General features: G+C 43.2%; 1 protein-coding gene across 2 annotated transcripts in view; it reads right to left on the reverse strand.

Annotated features, from left to right (window-relative positions):
• The window catches only part of Tmem163 (transmembrane protein 163), a 357,236-nt gene that overhangs the window by 11,817 nt on the left and 322,074 nt on the right, over positions 1–23,345 (reverse strand). For both annotated transcript variants that reach the window (XM_033757138.1, XM_010606193.3), the window contains one exon: positions 23,136–23,232. In XM_033757138.1, the coding sequence (XP_033613029.1) occupies positions 23,136–23,232 (97 nt within the window). The remainder of the gene's footprint in view (positions 1–23,135; positions 23,233–23,345) is intronic.

Raw genomic sequence — 23,345 nt, forward strand, 5'->3', positions numbered from 1 at the left:
GGACCCTTCTCTCTCCCAAGAAGCTCTCTAAGGACTGGTAACTCTAAGGTTCACTCCCTGAGTACAGAGGGCAAGTTCTTCATGAAGTAAAGTAGAAATACTGGGCAGTAGTTAAAGGCACAAAGTGAACCCCACATAACAGCCATATGATTCTGGGCAAGTCACTTAGTTTTTTCTCTCTCCTATTCTACTTCCCTCTCTGCAAAATGTTGCCCATGATGACTGCAGACTGGGTGTGCAGAGCTGAACTGGATCAAACTTCCCAGAAATCTCTTCCTAAGTGCTTCTGAGGTCAAGATGGCCCAGAGGCATGTGCATGACATGTAGAAGGCAGAAAGAAACCAGAAGCCGTCAGTCCCTGAAGTTCACATGGGGCACAAGCTCTGCTGCAGCTCCAGTGTGTTTACACCAACGCAGAGGTTCACCATGGCAGAAAGAAGGTAGGGAGACAGTCAGGCCAACCTCTCACCCACTGCCCCACACAGCCCAACCTGTAGCTGCTCCAAGTCCCAAGCCAGGCCTGCAAGCAGCTGTGTGGCACATGGTACTAGCTTCTGCTATAGGTCACCCACATCTTGAAGCCTGTGGCGTCGGGTATAATTCCAAGCTGTCTTCACAGGCACCCGTTTGGGCTTGTGCCTCTCTGTCGGGTCCCAATTCTTTCCTGGCTGCAGCCTCTATGACTCCTGGCCCAACACCACAGGCAGAAGCGTGGCCCTACATGGATGCCATCACCAGAAACTTCCACCACGTAAAGTCTTATTTCTGCAACAAACCCATTATCCTGTATCACTACTAGTGTTGTGGACATGTGACTTCATACGGGTATTTCAAAGGGCTTAACAGGGCTGGGCACAGAGAAGTGCCACATTAGTGTCTCAAAGCTACATTTTTTTCAGTGTAGAGAAACACTGCAAAATACAGGATTGGTTTCTTTGTTTTCTATATGGTTCATCTGTCCATCTCCCTCCGCAACCAGGACCAGTTCTAAAGGAACAATTGCCTTCCCCTCTGGAAGAACAGAGACTGAGACCATCTGTGAGTCCAGAGCTTCAGAGTGTGGCCCACTACTGTGATTTCCCTCAAAACACATCCATACATACAGCAGGCAAGCAACCCTGCAGAGAAGGCCAGGAAGGGCTTGGGCTGGCACACACCTGCAGAGCCCTCCCCACATACCAGCTTTCCACATCCCAGTGGCTCAGTAGTTTTCCCAGAGCCTGGGGACTGTGCTGGGGGCAAGCAGTCCTCTCTCCAGACTACCCTGACTGCTAACATGGGTGTCATGTCCATGAGATGGGGTCGTCAGCCTGCTCAGGGCACTCGTCCCTGCTAGTAAGGGACTTCTGTGTGGGAGCCATAACTCCTGCTGTGATGGTATCTGGAGATGGGGTTTTGGGGAGGATAACAGGCCTCTCACAGTAGGATTAGTGCCCCTATCAGGAGAATACAGAAGAGATTTCCCTGTCCCCTCTCCCTTCCTCTCCAGCCACACTCACCAAGGAAGGGCTCTATGTAACCAAGCCAAGATTTTCTCCAGCCACACTCACCAAGGAAGGGCTCTATGTAACCAAGCCAAGATTTTTCACCAGATATCGCCTGCTGCCATCTTGATCTTGGGCTTACAGTCTCCAGAACGGAGAGAAATAAACTGGTGGTGTTTAAACTACCTGGTTGATGGCATTTTGTTACAGCAGTACAAGCTAAGGCCATCTCCAAGCTTAAACAAAAAAAAAGCATGTGGAGCAATTGTAACTCTCACGTGCTGCTGGTGAAAACATAAAACGGCAGTCACTTTGCAAAACAGATTGGCCGTTCCTTATTAGGTTAAATTTGGTAAATCTAGACTTACCAAAGTACTCAGCAGTTCTCCTTGACACAAAGTGAAAGCGTGTGTCCACACAAAGACTCACACACTGATGTTCTTAGGTACTAATTTCATAACTCTGTAGACAAAAACGACAACAACAACAAAACAAAACTGGGAATAACCTAAATGTCCAACACCTGGTGAAGGGAAAACAAACTGATCTTCTATACAATGGCCATTAAAAAGTGATCTATAGGTATATTCAGTGGGAAGAGGATTACATTTAAAAGCCTTAAGCTAAGTACAAGAAGACAGACATGAAACTAAATACTATATTAATCAATGACTGCTAAAAGGCATAAGGGAACTTCTGGCGATGGAAAAACTATCATGGTGCTAGTTCTGTGTCATCATAGATCTGTAAAGCCCATCAAACTGAATACATAAAAGGATGAATTTTATTGTATATAAATTACTTTAAAAACCTATTTTTTTAAAAAAGCAGTCACCGGGATCTTAGGTAACAATTTCTAATATTTACATGATTCAGCTTAGGCATATTATCAGAATGTATATAATATCTATTTATCCTCGTGTGAGATACAATAAAGAGATCAAACCAAGTCATTATACGGAATAAATGAGGGGCTTAGTTCCATATTGGTACATGGACTCAGATGGCTGATGTCAAATCTCATGCATTTCTACAGATGTGTTCCAACACCTCTGACCTACCTCAAATACTTCTTCCTGTACTAAGCACTTCCTGGCAGCCCATCCTCTGAGAACCAACTACACTTTCCCAGGTGCTGTGAAATGTCCTTGTCACTTTCATCACCTCCTTTCCTACAAGTTCACCAACACGAAGGTCCTTTCTCATGCAGCTCAGCACCATCCTCATTACAGTACATACGCAAACGTCTGTGGTGTGAACTACCCCACATAGAATGAACATCGAAATCACAGTAAACAAAATATTTTACAAGTAGGTTTATGGAAGATGCAGAAATGTTTTTTCATATAGTAATTTGTCATCGTGACCTTTGTCTTAGCCTGTTGGGTTGGTACTTCTAAAAAAACATCAAAAACTGTGTAAGTTTTTAAGAACAAAAGCTTAGCACTCACAGTTCTGGAGGCTAGGACATCCAGGATAAATGCAGCAGCAGATTCAGTGTCTGGTGAGGGCTTGCCTTTGTGCTCATGGCTGACATCCCTCCTTTTGCGCCCTCACAGGGAAAGGGTGAGGGATCTCTCTGGAGCCTTGTTTATAGGTGCACTGTCCCATTAGTGAGGACTTTGTCCTCATAACCCAGTTACTTCTCCCAGCTGCCACCTCCTAATCTATCTCCTTGGAGGTTAGGATTCCAACATATGAGATGGGGCCAGGCACAAATATTTAGATCATAGCAATCCTCAATACAAGTCACGAGCATGAGGTTGAACAGCTCACTTGGGAAAGACATTGTTGGGCTAATGGGGGCAAGGAAAGGAGAGGACTAAACAGACTTGCTTATTAATGATCAAATTAGATGTTGGAATGTGCCTTGGAATAGAAATATTGCCCTAAGGATAGTCTTCCTGAGCTTCTGTTGTTAGTCTGGACTTTTGGAGGGAAGCAAGCCATTGGTGAGGGCAAGACTGAAACCAGAGGGGTCCTGGGTTGAACAGACTGCAAAGCCTGCATCACACTCCAAAGTACCAGCCACGAGCTGAGTTAGTACATATCCCTCTCCTCCCTGCAAACCAGGGTGTGGGCAGGCAAGGCCTGACAGCAGTAGCCCTCACCATCCTGTTGTGAGGGCTGCTGAGCTCCTGGGCAACAGGATCCATGCTTGCATCTGTCCAAAATGCATATGTTGAATCCTAATCCCCATGGTTATGGTATGAGGAGGTGAGGCTTTTGGGAGGTGATTTAGGTCAATGAAGATGAAGCTCTCATGAATAGTAATAATGATCTTCCTTATAAGAGACACCCCAGAAACTTTTTGTCCCTTTGCCATTTGGGGACACAGCAAGAAGATGGCCACCTAGCAGCGAATTCTCAGCAGATACTGAATCTAGAAATGCCCTGCTATTGGACTTGTTAGCCTCCAGAAGTGTAAAAATGTCTGTTGTTTCTGAGTTTTTTAGTCTATTATATTCTCTTACAGCAGCCCCAGGGATTTATTGCAGTTCCCCAACCCAAATTTCAAGGCAGCTTAGGAGAAGCCACCTCAGCCTACTCTCAACATGCCCCTACTTTTCAGTATGTGATAGGAGCCAAGGATGAGTGCTGTGTCTTTTCTAAGAGCTAGTAATATGCCTTACTCTGGTGGAGTAAGTTTGTTACAGAGGAGTTCCAAGACCATGACAGACTCCAATAGTACTATGTCTATGCTAAGCCTGTCTTTCCTAAGAAAACAGTCATGGAGACACACACATACACACACCTGGGGCCCCAAGTCTGACAACAAGCAGGTAAGTGAGAACAACCCTTCTGTATAAACACGAGATGATCTTAGAACCACACAGCATTAGAAGTAGAAAAGGCCTTGCGGAGAATCTAGTTCATACTGCAGTGAGGAAACTGGGACTTTGAAAAAGGAGGGTGGGGTGACTCCTCTCCACACAAGATAGGGTGGTGGCAGAGCTATGCTTATGAGTTCAAGGCTACCAGCCACCCTCCAGCTCTCCCTTGTGGGAGACACTATCCACCCCTTCAAATTATCTAAGCTCAGCCTGGAATGTGATAAGAGCCACAGGGCTAATTTTAGGACTCAAAGGCAATTAGTGGCGAGCTGACAAAACCTGAGCTGGGTGAGAAGTCTTGTGCTGACATGTGATATCTGTTGTGGTATGTTAGCACAGGAGGCCTTGCTCAGTCAGTCCAGGGCTTCTGTCAGCTCCTAGAAGATTCAGGGCCCCTGCACCACCTCACATAGAGTCTGCTGAATCCATCACCATGACCTGGTGTAGAGCAATAGGAAAATGTCTTATCCTTGTCTTCTCTGAAATTCAATGCCAAGCAAACTAACTGCGTACCAACCAACCAGCCAAGCAACCCACTTCCTCTGCCCTCACCTCCTACCACTCCACACGTCTCTCATGCTCCTTCTGCCACTTAAACTTCCTCCTTGTTCCTCAAACGTGACTGGCACAGTCCTACCTCAGGGCCTTTGCAGTTATTCCCTCTGCCTGCAAGTTCCATACCTTCACGTGGCTCACTCCTCTTTGCCCAAATTTCACCTTCGCCATGAGGTAGATCCTAATCCTGCCTGCACCCCTCAAGATTAAAAATAGAACTTTTTTTTTCAAACACGTGTTTAAATTTAAATTTAAAATGAATGAAATTTAAAACTCGGCTCCCCATTTGACTAGTCACAGTCAAGTGTTTAATATGGCTTCTGGCTATTATATCAGACAGTAGTATAGCTGTACACACATCCATCATCACAGAAAGTTATACTGGACAATGCTTGCTTCCTTGTGAGCTGGAGATAAAGCAGGAAGTACCTATAAGTGGTATAGACAAGTATAGGCCAGGAGCAACTAGCAATGACCAGGCAAATGGTTAAAAGGAAGTAAACAAGGAGACGGTACCTTGAATTCAACAAATCTCAGGGCTAAAATTCATCCTGACTAATGCCTGGCTTCCGATGTACAAGTCTAAGGATTCATCTTTTTGAAAATTATTATATACAGTCATATTCAGATACAATTAATGGGCGTCATGGTTCAGACCTAACATGCCCCCTTAAAAGCTCAACTGTTTCAGGATAGGCTTTTGGAAGGTGGTGAGATCAAGGAGGCTCTGACTTCATTAGTGGATTAACTGATGAGATAATAATTTGATGGAGGTGATCGAAATAATGATGGCATTACTAGTAGGTAGGGCCTGGTTAAAGGAAGCAGATGATAGGGGCATGAGCTTGGGGACAGTATCTGGTCCCTAGCTCCCCACCACCACTCTTTCCCTTTCTCTCTTATCTTGGATACTGCGAGGTGAGAAACTTTGCTTCACCATGACCTTCCGCCATGATGTCTCTGTCATGCCACAGGCCTCCAGCAATGGAACCAGCCAACCATGGACTGAACTCTCTGAAACTGTGAGCCAAAATAGAACTTTCCTCCATTAAGTTGTTTGTGTGTGTGTGTGTGTATGTGGGTTTGATTGTTTTTAGATATTTAGACACAGTGACAAAAAGCCAATACAATATGCATAGCTTATTTCAGAGCTTTGATTAGTTTTGTCAGTGGTGAAACCTATATAATCACTCCCCCAAACACAATACAGAACATTTGTATTACCCAGAACATTTCCTCATTTCCCTTTCCCAGTTCTCTGTAACTTTATGACTTTAATAACCACAGATTAATTTTTATATTTGTGAATTTTATACAAATGGAAGTATACAGTGTATGTATTTTAAATATGATTTCTTTTTCCAACATGTTTTTGAGATTTCATCCATGAAGTAAAGGTATCAAGTTTGTAATGTGCGGTCCTGGTGTTCTGTTCTACTAACCTGATTCACAGGCCTCACCATGCAAAGTTTTTTTAAAATTTAATCTAAGGGCCTACTGCTGATACCTGGATTTAACATTTAGGTTCCCAAGAGAGATAGGCAATTGCTAGTAAAAGGAACAGACGAAAAAACAAAGAAAGATCATGGGGTCTAATCGTGTTTCTGTAGTTAGGATCCCATCTGCCTTTATGAGCTGTACCTTCAGGTCAAGATCAGAGTACAATGAGTGAGGTGGAAGATCTCGAACAACCTCTGTCAAGGTCTATGGCAGCCAAGAGGACCAATCCGATCATGGAGCAAGACTTTGTTTGCCAGGATGTCTCCATGTAACTCTGCACCTCTTCCTCCCAGCTCCCCATCACTCCCTCCCAGTACCCCAGACATCATCAGGAGGATGAAGGTTGACATCTGAAAGTCCAGTTTCATCTTCTGGTTCTCATTTTCCTATAAACTAAGCAATCCTGTTTTAAGCTGGCCATCAGCCTGCAGCAGCTTTTAACACAGGGACCCTGAGGTTCTGTCTTCTTTCCACCATTCCCATTTTCCCACAGTCTCGTCTCAAAGCATCTGTATTTAACATACTGCTCACAGGAAAACCTTGTGTAGAAATAAAATTTCTTTCAACAATACCGCATGTCACCTCTGACGTTGAGCTTCTTTGTTATCAGAGGTGACACCAGCAGTTATAATTCTAAGTCACAAAGAACTCTGGCTACTAACACCAGACAGAGGCCAGGTCTGCAGACCACCTCCCTCCCTCCCCCCACAGACCTTTTTTTCTTTTCCATAAGACGGAAGGCAGCATGGGGGAGATGTGGAAGCTCACTTGCTTATGCCTGCAAAAAGGCGTCCTCTGCCTTCCTAATGAGGACAAATTCCAAACCATTCTGACACTACATGTGTTAGAGTGCCACCCAGGGAAATGCTAGTGCTGGCTGAATAACAGATGAATATCGATTTATGGCCCCAAATGAAATTAAAGCAGTCACTCTTGTCCTCAAAACTTTTGTCACCACCCTGCCCCAGCCCCAGCTGATGACAAAAGCTGGCAGATGTGGAGGAAATTATGCCAAGCACAAGCCCTCAAGTTCCCCCGGTTATTACATTATACTGACAGATTACCAGGGATTCACATTCAATGGCTTCACAATTTTTGAATTAGCATCAGATCATTTGTATGTCAGGGATGTCAGTTGTTGATGTTTAGATAAACAGATAAGCAGGCACCAGACCCAGGGGTCAATGAGAGTCTGCAGGCAGATGGATAGCCCTAGTCCCATGTTTTCCAGTCAGGATGGCCAACCCGATGGGGGAGGTCCTGCAAAATGCCACGAAGAGGGCAAATTCCAGCCCTGCAGGCACCATGAAGCTGAGGATGTTGGCAGGGCCCAGGAGCCAAGGAGAAGGGCACAGCACTATCAGCTGAGGTGCTATGACTTCCTCAGGACAAAGTGGTCACTGTGAGGTACTTGTCTGCTACTCCAAGACACAGTCTGGCTTCTGTGAAGCGAGGCATCAGAAAGATGTTTTCTAGTACAAGTAAAGAACCCAAGTCTCTGAGACAAGCAATGATTCCTGAGCTTCTCTGTGGAATGTGAGATAAGCTGCCTTACCTGGGCTCATACCTCCCCCTGCCCTTGGTGACCAATGGGTATTTAAAGGGTTCCCCAAACCCTGATGAAGCATCACATCCCCTCTGCAAACCCCTCAGAGCATCCACTGAGTAATTCTGCTCTGCACAGGAGTAAAACCTCCTGGCAGCCTACTTTTGTTGCCTATATTATGAGCACCACACTGCCATCCCAGAATCAAACTATAGAGCTCCTCAAGGAACAAATATTATAATACAAGCCAATACTACCCATTGACTCCAATTAGAGTTGAGGCTCTGTTTTGAATGCTTAATATGCAATTTAATTTTATTTTAGATCTAACCATCTCAAGATCACTGCTAGGTAGAAATTATGACCCTAAAAAGAGAGGTTAACCCTCTAAGGTCAGGTCACATAGCTAGTAAGGGATATTGAAGGCAATCTTTCCATTTTAAATTCTACTGCCCTATTCACCTAAAAATATTTAGGATACTCTTCCTCTAATGTTGCCTGACAACTCTAAATGTCAGTTTTTACTAAATAAAAGGAAAAGACCATATAATTCACAATTCTAAGAATACTTTCTTATACACTACAAAATGCCTTAAAAATCAAGAATTCCAGAGAAAGATTATGGGATAAATGTGTGTGTTCAGCTATTACAAGCCCACTAAATTGTAGCAAGGGATTTTTTTTCTAAGGGATGAACACAAAAGGACAAAGAAAACAAGAGAAAGACAACAGCCATCAAACTGTGTGTGCTGCGGAGGGACACATGACAACAGCAACTGTCCCGGAGCAAGATGTGGTGGAGCCCAAGGGCAGAGAGGGGAGGTGCAGAAATGCATGTCCCAATGCACCCCTGGATTCCCGGGCTGCGGGAACAGATGCCTGGAATGGGGGCAAAAGAGGTGAGCCTAAAAGCCAGAGGATTCACTGGCAAAGCCCAGACCTCTCTGCCTGCTTAGAATGGCTGCTGTTCCAGCAGAGGAGGGAGCGTCCCATCCCCGAGAGCAAAGGAAATGGCCTCTGGGCAGGTACGTCATGCTGAATAACTGGGGTGGACCACAGCACCACCAGGAGAACCAGGGGAAGTCTCTTGTCTAGTCCAGGAGAACAAGGAAAGTGACTTCAACTCTATAAATAACATAAAATACACATAATTTCAAAGGAAACCAATTATATTAGCATAAGGTTAACTGCATATAAAAATTATGCTGTAGTATTTCTCAATTAATGAACTAAATTATGAAATCTGATAGCAGAGCTAGTAAGTGTAATTATAATAAGCACAAGCAGTATTTTGAGATAGCTCCCAAAACTAATTTCAGGTGAAAATACCTCGTTTTCATTGGTGACAAAGTCATAACACTCTAATATACAACTATTATTAATATACTATTATTATTATTGCTTAATTTTGTAATTGAAGAAAAGGCTAAATTTTGAATAGACGCTTAATGAACATAAAGACAATTTCTCCCCAGTTCAAGTTAACATATCCCCTAAATTCCACACATAGGGCCAAATAGGAGGTTATTAAAAACCCCCACCTTAGAATTAAACAAATATATACAGTATACAGTAGGTCCTCAACTTACAAACATCTGAGCTGCAAACTTTCACAGGTGTACTCTGTAAGATTCATTTTGTCGGTTTACAGACTTATGAAAACACTCCCAAAACAGAACTTGTTTATAAGTCAGGGGCTTACTGTATACATACATATTTTATACATATACATACATATTTTTTACACAACATACTTTTTCTCCCAATAATCATTACACTTTTGGAAATTCCCTAATACAAAAGACCAAAATACAAAAAGAAAGATGTCACTTGGCAAAAATGATTGCTAGAGAAGAAAATATTTTAAAATTATCATTAACATCAGAAATAAATGATATTGTAACTCTTGAATAAGAAAAGGATATTTTAAGTGAACATGGAACTGCATGTGGTGGCACATATCTGTAATCCCAACTACTCAGGAGGTTGAGGTAAGAGGACAGCAAATTCTAGCCCAGCCTGAGCAACTTAGTGATTTAGTTAGAATTAATCTCAAATAAAAAATAAGAAGTGCTGGGGATGTAGCTCATTGTGAAAGTTCTGGGCTCTACCTTCGATATCCACCCCCACAAAATATAAATGTATATTTATATAAAAGTTATTGGAAGTGAAAAACATAACAGAAATTAACTCAATAAAAGCACCAGAAGACCAGAAGATAAAGTTGAGGAAATCTCTCAAGTAGGAAAAAAAGACAAAAAAATAAAATATGTGAGAAAAATTAGATGACCAGTCCAGAAAGCTCTAATTTGAATAGTAGAAAGCCCAAAGAGATAAAACATAAAAAAATAGCAAAAAAGAAAGCAAGAAAATCGCTAGAATAATCTCAATAAACTTCCCAAAATCAAAGCCATGAATTTGAAAGTGAAAGTGTCTGAATACCTAGCACAATTGAGGATTGGCTGGTGCACTCACCAAGAATTAAAAACCTGAATTTTCAAAACTCTAAAGACAAACAGAAGATGGTACAAGCTTCCAGAAATAGCTTTTCAAAAACACACACAAAGTATTGGTTATTAGAGTAGCATTAGACATCTCCAAAGCAATACTCACAAATTTAAGCCCATTTCTACCCAATAAACTATCGTACAATGTATGAGAACAGAATACATTAAGGCATGATATATTCAGATATTCAAAGTCTCAAACATTTTTGTTTTCTTTGAATCTGTTCTCAAGAAGCTATTGGAGGATGTGTTCCTCCAACAATAGAGTAAATCATGGAAGACAACAGCACAGGATATACGCTGAGATACAGCCTAGGAGAAAAGCAAAAAGAATCCCCAGAATTCCAAAGCAACTGTGGAGCCTACCTAGAGTATGTCTGCCCAGGAAGGAAACGAGGGAGATGACGAAAGCCCTACTCAGAGGAGGAAGTCAATAAATCACACCTGACACTGAAAAATAAAGCAGCAGCAGCATGTGCACGTCGCTTAGAAACGAGGAAGGTGAGGGGGCTGAGGGTGTAGTGCAGCTGTAGAGCACTTGCCTAGCATACGCCAGGCCTAGTTCCATCCTCGACACTACACACACACAAAACTTAAAACAAGAGATGTGGAAGTGAAAGGAGTTATAATTGGTTGCCTCGAGGGTGAGGATCATATTTCATAATGAACCTTGTAAACTGGCTGTTTAAATTATATATGTGTCTAAACTGGGACAAACTTGAAAGTAAATACAGAAAATGCTTCAAGGCAGTAATTTCTGCCTGTATCAGTCAGAGTTCAATCACAGAAAGAGAATCCATGGGAGATATAGATATTTACTGCAAGGAATTGCTGATACGATTGTACAGCTAACAGGGGAAGGCCCAAGCCCTCAGGCTGGGTGCTTGGGTGCAAACAAAAGCTGCTGTCCACAGGTGGAACTTCTTCCTCAGGAAAACCTCATGTTCGTAAGGCCTTCCAACTGATAATTAAGGATAACCTCCTCCTCTATTTAAACATCAACTGATTCCACATGCAATCACATTTACACAATCCTTCCAAAGCAACATCTAGACTTCTAGTGTTTGGTTGAAAGGCTGAGAACATCTGATCATCAGATTTGCACCTGTAGTCTGTTCACGAGTGACAATGAACACACTCACCAGTGGTCAGTCATCGGCCAATCCAGATTGTTTCTCAGACTTGTAAGTACAGGGCTCCTCTGAAGTATCTAAATGGCTGCCTGACAACTACTTAACCCTTACAGGCACAATGAGCAAAGTGCCTTGCAGAACACATTTCTAGGCAGGTTACCTCCGCTAGCTCCTTACACAAACGAAGAGTTCAACTTTTACTTTGAAAACAGGAAAAAAACAAAATGCCAAGGGCTGGAACTAAAAAGGAAAGGTAATTGTAAAACTCATTTATCTACCTCCAAACCTGTTCACACTGATCATGAGCACCAGTGCAAAGGGATGTCAAGGCCATGAGTGAGGGGGAGGAATCTGGGACCAATGCCCCTGACTGTCCACCTTTCAGATGACAGCGTCCACAGCAAGGTTCCAGGAAGCTTGGTTGGAGTTCCCTGAGAGATAAACTCCCGCTGCCTAATCCCTCCATCAAGCCGTACTAGTGAGTGCCTGGCAGTCAATAGCCTGCACATAATGAATCTATTCAGTCAACAAACTTAACTGATTTCCTCCCACATGTTGTAGGTGCTGGGAAGACAGCAAGTCCAACTTTTTAAAGACTTGCCAAAGAGTTTCCATTCTGCTTGTCTTTGTATAAAGTCAGAGAGACATGTAGACAAAAAAAAGAAAAAAAAATCACACTGCAACATGCTAAGAACTACTGTATCCATTAGCGTGAAGGATCAGGGAACACAAAAGACACACACCTCAAGTGGGGCTCAGGGGTGTCTGGGGGATTGCAAGTGGAGAGGGGAGAAACAGAAGGCTAGCACACGGAACCCAGGCCAACAATAACTTCACCAAGACCCTTTTTCCCGCAGAGGGGCAGAAGGGTCAAGAGGTGTCAACTCTGGGCAGCAGCTTCCTCTTATGACCCTCCCCCACACACCCTCCTCTTCGGAACAGCCAACTAACTGTAAAGAAGATAAAGAAGGTCAGGAAGCTCCTCCTCACTGCTGACCTTCAGCAGCACCCAGAGCCAAACGTTCTGCGTGTCCTTGAAAAGAAAGTTCTTAATGGAGAAAATTCCGCCACCTTGGTCCCAGGATTTCTCAACTCCTGTTGAAGTGATGAAAGACCTCACTTCAAAAGGTTAAAAGTTTTTTCACAGTTCCTCAAAACTACATCCCAGAAAAGTATCCAATTTTTCTTAACGCCACTGGCTTTGTTACCCGATATTCATATTCTAATCACAAGCTAAATATCCCAGAGTAACAGCACTGCTCATGGGAAAGGATGGAACACAACTAATTTACAGGAGAAGCTCTCCTCACTGGAAGAACTTATTCTCCTCTGCTTTGCTGTGCTAGGATGTATTGTGTGCCTCGGATAAATAGGGATATTTCACCCTAAGTTTGGAAAATACAGCATTCACTACGAGTCTGTCCTCTAGCTAAATAAACAACTGCCCCAGAGATTAAGTTTCCCAAGGTCAAGTACAGATGCATTTGAATACGTATTCAACCATGACACACAACACCATCTTTGATAAACACCAGTACCCTTCAATGCACAGATGTCCCTAGAGAAGGCTGGGGATGGAAAGGAATAAGCGTGACCTCCTTTCTCCCTGCTTCATTTTTGTTACCCTAACCCAGCAGCGGCCTGAGATGAGTGTTTCTGGTACCAATCTAGGCAGAATCTCTAAGACCACTGAGACTATGAGGGCGGGAACACCACTCCGATTCAGCAAAGTATGGCAAAGTCCTAGAGTTGGAGTTTATGTTTCTGTGAAGCTGAGTCTCTGAGCCATATTTCTTCCATCAGAAAACAGAACAAATTCTAAAAAGCCTTTCAACCTTTTACATCCTGACATTCTGAGGTACTTTCAGAGGCAATCCACAGACCAGAAATTGCCCTCAAGTAGTTTTCAAGAGACTGGGTTCCATTCATCATGTGCCTCTGACACTGATATCATGCAGTCTGGAGTAAGATGTTTTCTTTATTTAGCCGAGGATTTCTTTGGGTCTAACACTTCCACCTACATCAGAAACGCCATGAAGGTCTAATAAGACATAAAGCTAAAAAAAAGCACTTTTTCATGGTAGAAAATGTAAAGAGCCATAATAGACCGAATAAAGTAACAAGGCAGATGGCCCACAGTATCATATACTGATTAAAATACAAGTTTCCAGAGGGAGGAAAAGAGAACCAATCAAAGACTCCTATACTGTCATTTCCTAGGTAACACTTGAAGTGACAAGTCATACTGTAGGCAAGAGACCAAAAGGACAAACTGTCCCATACTCCCAGAGGCTTGTAATGATGAACACACTCAAGAGTCAGAGCCACCAATGGGCACTTCAGGGCTGTGTCTGGCAATGCATGAGTTCAGCCATGTTTTAGCAAAAGTTCCTCTTAAAGCTATCTGCCTCTGGTGATAGCTTTTATATTTAGCTTACCAGTTACACTATCTATTTATAGTGTGACTTAACAGGGCTGTCCGGTACTAAATGTATGGGTCACATTCAGGAAAATAAAACCACCCTTCGTAAGTAGTTATCGTTTATGGGTCTCAGCAGGATTCCTAACCGGCCTAGCGATGTGAGGTCATTAGTGATCAAGCACGACTCCTATAAGCACTTGAACTGCATAAAGTGTACACTTTGATCAGCACTAACATATTGTGCTATCTGTGAAATAATCACCAAAAATGAAAACTGCTATCACCCCCATTAAGTGTTCTCTTGATTCTTTATTCATTCCTCCTCCACCTACCTCTATCTTCAGACAACTGTTATCTGCTTTCTGTCACTACAGATATCTAAAATGCTGAACAATATGGAAGCCCATGGTATATATGGACCTCTTTGCCTTATTTTCTGTTATTCACCTTAATTACCTGGAGGTTCATCTGTAGGCAATCCCAGTTCCTGGCCCCCAAGTTGGGGCACCACCTGTAACCTGCTCACACAGCCGGCCTTGCTCCAGGACCATAGCTGCTTTGTTCCCTCCTTCCTTCCTTCCTTCCTTCCTCCCTGACCCTGAACCTGGCCAGGGAAGAGGGAGCAAAAGGAGGATGAATAATAAAGAGACACAGAGGCAGCACAAAGTGCAGCCAGCCAGGAGGCTCCTACCTCTATCAGGCAGAAGAGCCCCAGCTTTGACTCACCTCGCTTTGATCCACCCAAACGGAGGCATGAGCAATCATGTGGTTTCCAATATCCATTAGTACTTTCTCGGGTAAACAACTTAACCTCAGCTGTCTTAACTTTTCCCTAAAATGCAATCACCCTTGAGTGCAGCCTTTCTCCTTTGTGCTCACAGAAGAGGCCAGTTAGGCCTTAATTTTCCTCTGGCCCTTGACATTCATTTGTGACATAAAATGGATGAGTAGTACTCCACTGTATGACTACTACAATGGGCTTATCCAATCATCTGTTGATATACATTCATCTAGGTTGTTTCCAGTTTTTGATGTTAGAAATAAAATTATAATGGACATTCGTGTAAGAGCCCTTGTGCAGACATAGGCTTTCATTTCCCTTGGGTAAATACCTAAGAATGGAATGACTAGGTCAGGCAATAAATGCATCTTGAATTTTTTAAGGTGCCTCTTAATGGTCTCCCAAAGTGGTTATTTTATTCCCTTGCCATCAATGCATCACAAGCCTAGATGCACCGTGTATTTTTGGTATTGGGGAGTTTTTAAAATTAGACATTCTCATGGGCACACAGTATTTTAAATTTGTAATTCGATTATGACTAATGATATTGAGCACCTTTTACATGTGCTTATTCATGGTTCATTTGTCTATTATTGTGAACTAAGTACTTTTCCAATTGTCTGATTATTTTCTTTAAAGTTATTCTTCATATATTATGTATATAAAACCTTTGTCCAATGTATGTGTTGTTTGTACAGTGTTATCATTTTCTTAATGCTGTCTTAGAAAAGCCAAGGTTTCTGACTTTGATGAAGTCTAATTTTCAATGTTTTAGTTTGGTTTGGGGGCCACATCTAAGAAATCACTGCCTATCCCAAAGTTACACCAATTTCTCTCGTTTTCTTCTAGAGGTTTGGGTTTTTACACTGAAACATAATTCATTTTTCGGTTAACCTTTGTATAAAGGTTGACATTCTTTTTGCTCACATAGCTATCTAGTTGATGTAGCACTCTGTTGAAGAGGCCTTTCCCCACTGAGTTATCCCAGCACCCTTGTTTAAAGCCAGTCAACCAGATACCTATGGGTCTTTCTAAGCTTTCTGTTCTCCTTGAACTCACTCAAACCAATAACAATCCACTGTTTCCTTTTAGAAGCTCATTGATTCTTGCCTAGAACAAATGAAGAGGTCAATATTGCTGAAGTGATTAAATTATTCTGTCTGAAGTAACAAGAATGAGATAGCAGATAGTTGGATTATGTGGAATTTCTAACCTTTCTTTGTATGATGCTGGGGATAAAGTGGTGGGGGGATGCTAGAGATCTTGACTATGTATGATTTTTAAAATATAAGTTAATATGACTCCCAAATTAAATTTAGAGTTATGCTCAACAGCACATCATATTGGAAGATGAATCTCCCTATTGCTGATAGACGATCCAGGAATTATAGGTTATTACACAAGAAAGCCTATACCATTACCCAACCTGAGCTGCAAAGAGCGTCACTGAAGGCATTTTCTGGATGTTCAACACAGCCTAATCTTCCAGCACAAAAGGTATCAAAAGACCTTGCCAGCTCTTCTCCAGCCAAACAACATCCACCAATATTCATTCGATAGTTTATATCCTAAGCAAACGCCTACATCCTTTAAATTTTATTAACAATTCTAATACCATTAAAATACCATTATTGTTCACATTTTACAAATAAACTGAAGTAGAGAAAAATTAAATACCCCACAAGAGGTTCCCCTAGTGAGAAACTGACAGAGTTGGGCAAAATCTTTCTTCCTGACTGAATGTTAAGCAGGGCCGTCCTGCCTCAGAACACTCATTGGGTACGAAGTAAACTTTCAGAAATGTATTCCCAGGATGAGGCGCTCACTTCAGAGGACCTGAGACTGATAAGTCTTTACTGCCTCTCCATCATTTCCTCTGTCAAGTGTTTCCTGCCAGGGTTGCCATGAAAAAACTAGTGGTAGAAGGCTGAGGAGAAGCAGGGTCTGAACCTGAGATGACAAAAGTATGCAAAGGCAGGGGTCGCTGTCTTCAGACAGAACATTTTAGGACTGGTCAAGCTGGGACAGCAAAGGATGAAAAATCAATGCCTAAGTCAGAAGTGGCAAGCAAGGAATGACTAAAGGCGCTTAAAGGCAGGGGTCGCTGTCTTCAGACAGAACATTTTAGGACTGGTCAAGCTGGGACAGCAAAGGCTGAAAAATCAATGCCTAAGAAGTGGCAAGCAAGGAATGACTAAAGGTGCCGAGAGAGGAGGGATGAGTGTAGCAGTGAGATACGCAGGCAAGTAGAGAGCTCAGAAGGTTAACTGTGGGGAAGAGAGAAGTGCTGGGTGGGAGGAAAGAATAAGGGAGATGGCGATTGGGGTGCATGCCTATAATCCCAGTATTCTAGGAGGCTGAGGCAGGAGGATCACATGTTTGAGGCCAGCCTGGGCAACTTAGTGAAATTCTGTCTCAAAAATAAATGTAAAAGGGCTGGGCATACAGTTCAGGACAACAGTCCTAGGTACTACAATGCCCAGTACCACAGATAGATGGACAGATGGACAGATAGATGGATGGAAGGAAGAGGCGTGTGGGAAGAAGGCAGTCTCCATCCTGCAAGTTACAGACTCACTAAGAGTGAGATAACAGCACCTGCAGAAATATAAATGACTCCTACCAACCCAAACTAGAGGCCAAATGGTAAACACTTCGCCATACAAATGTCTAGAAATCCGACATTCACAGTCCCTTTGCAGGCAGGAAGGTCTGTGAGAAAAAGATCTTGCTGTGGACTTGGAACTCAAGCCTGAAGTTCTCTTTACAAGAGTTTCATTTCCAGTTTTGCTTGTGAGAATGTAATCCCCCCGGAGACTCCTAGCACACAGACCTCTCCAGAGGTTCTGCAGAGCACCGCCAGCGCTGTGAGCATATCACACACTCAGTGAAGCTTGTTGACCAGGTGCTCCCATGACGGAAGCAGGCCACCCTGCCAGACACCGCCTTCACAAACAGGGACTGGAAATGAAAGAAAGCCAACGAGGGGCTTCCTGCAAGATTAGCAATGAAGGGGCTCCCTGTTACTACTGCAGTGAAGATGCTTTGTTCCAGAGGGTAGGATGGAATTTTTGGCAAAAACAGTGGGGAGACTGACAAGCAGAGGTTTGCGAGCCAACCCTGCTATTCAAAGCAAAGAAATAAAATTTGGCTAAGCGATTGTCCTGACTTATAACATAGTTATTTTTTCTTTCTTCCTTTGCTTACTTCTCTATCTTTGTCCCTGAGGCTTTTGTGTAAACAGGAAACAAAGATATGAGAGAGAACCTGTTGCTTCTGTTGCCCTCTGCCAACAACACTCCCGTCTCCTCCCGCCGCCTTGTCCTCCTTCCTTGCCATTGTCTGCCTTGCTTGTCCTTAAGATGTCACACGGAGGCTCTGCCTTCCTGAACGTTCCCCACACAGCTGCCCTCTCCCACGCTGGTACACAAGGCTTCTGTCTGTACTCATGTGATGGGTCTCTCCCACAGCCCTTATCGCCACACACACTGTCGGTATCAACTTATGGGACTCTCCCAGACTGTGAGCTGCTTGAGAACAAAAGCCAAAGCATGGCCGGGGATTTCCCTCTGTGGTTCGTTGGCCTGCCTTGCAAGCACAAGGACCCGAGTTCAATCCCTGATACCAAAAAAAAAAAAAAGCAAAGCCAAAGCATGCTTGAGAAGAAGGTAAAAGGCTCTGTAGAGCAATGAGAAACCTCCAGCTTTTACTTTTACTTGACTCTGAATCCCAGGTACCTACACAGACAGTCTGGAGATGAGCAACATTCAAATGGTAGCAATTATCAATATCACCAGACAGCTGTGTATCCTTGATTGCCAGCATGTGACTATTTACTATTGTAATTATCACTGGAACCAATATTATTAACACAGGACCACTGAAGAAGACTGAGTCTAGACACTGGCTCATAGTAAAGTCACAGTCTACTCCAGGCAGAAGGTAACAGGTTGGGGACAGATCAAGACAGAAAGTGCATGGGAAAGGATGGGGCTTCTAGAGCCTTGGAACCACAATCATCCTCTTCCTTTGCAAAGCATGTGACAGTTTATAAAGCAATTCCATATTCATTATATCATTTAGTGCCTACAATCTCTGCTGTGAAGCAGGTGGCACTACGCCCATTTTACAAATGAGGAAATTATTCTCACAGAAGGGAAATGATTTGCTTACAGTCACCTGGCCAAAAGTGGTGGGTGAGGCTTAGCAGTCAGGCCTTACAACAGCATGTTCTGCGTTCTCAGAGTGGCCCCAAATTGGCTACAGTCACCTGAAGCCAATGAGAGAATATGCCAGCTCCACCCACGAAACCAGGGCAAGACCTCCAGAGGTCAGGGGCTCCCCAAAGTCAAGCATCAAAGCAGCCAGAGAAGATCAAGAGGCAAGAAAGAGCCCAGTCCAAATCACCTCGGGGGCTGAACTGGGGTAGCTCTGATTAGCAATTCAGAAGCCTCAAATAGTAGGACATAAAGAGCCAACCATGCCAGTATTCTCCGCTAAAAAAAAAAAGTCGACCACAGGAATATTGCCTTTTAATCCCACTTATGTAAAATAAATTGTTCATACAGCCTCATGTTAAATCTTTGACATAAGCAATGTCACCATTTTACACACAAGGAAACCAAAGGTCAGTGAGTGCATGGGATGTGCCTGTGCCACCCAGATAAAAGGAGACAGGGAGGAGAATGATACCCAAAGATGCCTGCTCATAGCCCTCACCACACTCATCAGCTTCCCTAAGCCCTTTGCCTTTGATTCCAAGCTTCCAACAACCCCACCCCCCACACTTGCCTTTCTTTGTGTTCCGTCTGATAAGGGTCTTTCAAGATACAGCCTAGTGTGGGCCCCTGGTCAGCAGCCTAGGATGCAGGAGGCCTGTGTGATCAGGGGTGGTGGTGGCAAGAATAGCCACAAAGACCAACGCCGGGACCAGCTGGGGGCCTGGACATCTACCCCCCAGAGCAGAACTACTTTCCAGAAGTATGAGGAGGAGGAGATATTTAGGAGGCCCAGCCCCAAAACCTAGTGGACTGCAGGGCCGTACAGGCCCATGATACCAGAAACAGACACCCCTGAACGAGAAGACAAGAGTTCAGTTCCAGACTCCGCCACCAGCCGGCTGACAACCTCCAGATCACCTCAGCTTTCAGAGCACCATGGCCTAGCAAAAAGGAGAAGAGCAACACCTGCCCTCCTTACCAGAGTGGGGTGGGTGGGGTAAAACAGGAAGAGCACGATACTCATTTTAAAGCAGCCATTTTATAATGTAGACATGTATCAAAACATAACGCTGTCTACCACAAATATTCTCCACTTTTCCTTGTCAAATAAAAATAAATAGGAAATAACGGGTAAGGTAATCTGAGGATAATTAAAATCACGGTTTCTGAAACCTACTCAAGTCTACAATTCTTCTTTCATTCTATAAACAAATAGCAACCCTTTGACACAGAGCTGCATGGTGGCTTCTGCATGACAGCACTGCCCACACAACACTGACTTCCAGAACTGCAGTAGGTGTAGAGTTTGGAACCCGTTTCATTATGCAGACACAACCACTGACTGCAGGGAGTCAATGTGAGGGAGCAGGCTCTTGCCATTTGCTTATGAATCCTCATAGAGATTCCCTGGAGCCCTCTTCTGGGTTAGGCTGGCCCAATTCCTCCTCCAGCAAAACCTGAGGGACTGGCACGGCTAGGAACACTACTGAGACTCAGAGCCAGCTGACTTCATGCTTAAGTAATTTCTAACTCCACGGCTTTCTTATTTAAAACTTACCCACTTTTGCAGTTATTCTTACTCTGAGAATTGTGCAGCTGAATGAAAAGGAAAGCAGCCAAGGGAATGGGGTTGTAGGAGGGAAGGGGCAGCCTGAGAGAATAGAAACTGAATGTAAAAATGTAGCTCTGTAGTTGAAGCAAGGACTGATTAACTGGCAGGAAACTTCATGACATAGAAGGCTTAAAAGAACAGTTACACTGGTTTTGCACAGGCCTGTTTTCCAGAAACAGCAAACTCTCGGCACGCAGTTCAGAGGCATGCTTTCCTTGGCCTGTAGGCGCAATATTATCTTCCTACTCCCAACCATGGTTTTCAAAAAAATTTTAATCAGTTGCCAATTTACTTCAAATTGAGCTCAAGTTCCCACTTTTTCCTAAAAACTTTTAAGACCTAGCAACTCAGGTCCTCACGATAGGACAGTTCCAAGGGAAGCTGGAACCACAGTTGGGCACATGCTTTCCGGCTGCCACAAACCTGGCCAGCTTCCCTTATTTTTGACTCAGGACTGGCTTCTGCAGCATTTGAACATGTGACTCCTAATGGACACGAAGCATTGTGGATGAATGTTCATTCTGAACTATTGCAGGCCAGCGGTTGGGGGCCTGGCTATAACCTACTGGCTTCTAAAACTTCTAGTCAGAACAAAGGAACCAGAAGACCTGGAATGGAGAAACCTTTGACTACGATCTGGGAGCATCTTATCTTCTGTGTGTCAGCCAGCCAACAGAAGGCCTCCCCGTGAGGGAAGGGGAGAGGGGATTGACGCAGCTTGAAGTTGAAAGTCCGTTTATTAACCTCTACTAATGCTGAGAGCAAAAAAAAAAGGTAAATGAGATGACTGCAGACAGGATTTTAAAATCAGAACTGATAAAACTGACTTAACGATTGCAGTAGGTGTGTTTCCCAAGGACAAGGCTTATATAGATAAGGCTCATACAACCATAGAGCTCCGAACCCTCTCTGAACCCTACCAGGGGCAGGGCACTAACAAATACACTGTGGGGTGGAATTTACATTGGTGAGATTCTCCACTTGAGAGCATTTGCACCATGGGATAAAGAGAGAATGTTCCCAGCTGGAAAACAAGGAACGCCTTGCCACTGCAAGGCTGGTGAGCAGAGTTAGCCATCTTATACCAAGTCAGCCCTGATGGAAAATTAATTTTTAACGCCAATGTAAGTGATGGTATCAACTGGTGCAGTGCTGAAAATTCCCAGCTATGAAATTTTCTTAAAGTTGATGCATATTTCCATTCCCTAAAAGAATGCGGATGTTAACTGAACTTGTATATCACACTTTGCTCCTTCATATTTTAAATCAATTCATAACGTGACAGAATGAAAGCAACGTGACATGGGAAAGCAAAGTCTGATGGAAGGGAAAGGACGGACGAGCCTAAGAACCCTGGCAATCAAGAAGGTGAGAGTAGGAGATCAGCAACTGGGAGAAGAAGAGCACAAGAGTGTAATCAGTAGTAATATCTGCTGGGGCCAGCTCTACTTCTGAAAATAACTAAATGACATAAGTAGGCACATTTCTGCCCTGGCATCTGTCATGGCTGTCACCAAAATATCAGAGAATAAGCTTCAGGCCAACTACAATGACAAATACTAGTGAAGATCCTTGTGGCTTATGAAAGAGATGCCTCTAATCTCAGCTTAAAAGGGAGTAGGGAAACAATTTAAGGCAGCCACTTTAATGTCTGTACCAAAGGTAGAACATCCCACTTCATTCTCATCATCCCTAAAAGCACACACACATAAATGCAATAGATCACCCTAAAAGGATTAATATATTTTTCTAAAAGTGAAATTGAAGGTCTAATCATTTTAGCCTTATACGAGATGGTGGGTACAGCCAGGTGCAAATCATATCCTGAGAGAAGTGCTCATATTTTACATTCAAACTGTTATGAACTTGTATACAGAGAATTATTGCAATGGCAGCATCTTCATCTCCTAGTAACCAAAACAGTTGCCTTCTATGAAGATCACCCAATAAGAGATTACAAACATTTTCTTTTCTTAGTATTCATAAGGGGAAGAGAAAAAAAATGAATCAGAGTTCAAGTAATGACTCTTATTCAGAGGACAAAGCAGTCAAAGACACATTTTAATACAAAATTGTGCTCTCTAGTTTCTATACCCAAAGTCAGTTGTACTAGAAAACCTAATGTGAATAGATTCTGTATTGCATTGAAATGCAAAAGAAAAAAAAATAAACACAGTCCTCCTTATTACAGCAATCACTGAAAAAATACAGAACAGTGAGGACAACACAGATTGGATCATAATGCTACACAAAACAATCCCATTTTTTTAAACCAAAAATAAAAGAAATCTTACCTTAAAAATAGGCAAAGACCTAAAGAGATGGCCACAGGACCCAGTACCAGCTTAATTCTTTGGGGTCCCTGTTTTGCCCAGTGCTTCACTCTGCCAAGTCATCTATATCCACACAACTCGTTCTTCTGGATCCCTGAATGTTACACATGCTCATCCAGCCCACCTCCCCGCAGCAAACATGTAGTAAGAGGGAGCTCAGGAGCCAGAGCTGCTGGGGAAGATTGTTAAGGATGAAGAGGGACCTTACCACTTCTGGGAGCAGCCTGGTTGAGAGATCGTGGATAGCTTTGACCACTATACAAATGGATGACAGAAGGAATATCACCCCCAGGATGACACAGGCTCTGCAAAAAAAACAAAACATCGATAGTCTTAACTGAGAGAACACCACACTGCTGAAGACTTGGCACAGTTGACAGGACACAATTTTGCAATTGAATTCACATCGCCACGCCGG

The sequence above is a fragment of the Fukomys damarensis genome, unplaced genomic scaffold (assembly GCF_012274545.1).
Source record: "Fukomys damarensis isolate Sample0158 unplaced genomic scaffold, DMR_v1.0_HiC HiC_scaffold_29, whole genome shotgun sequence".
Classification (NCBI taxonomy): Eukaryota; Metazoa; Chordata; class Mammalia; order Rodentia; family Bathyergidae; genus Fukomys; species Fukomys damarensis.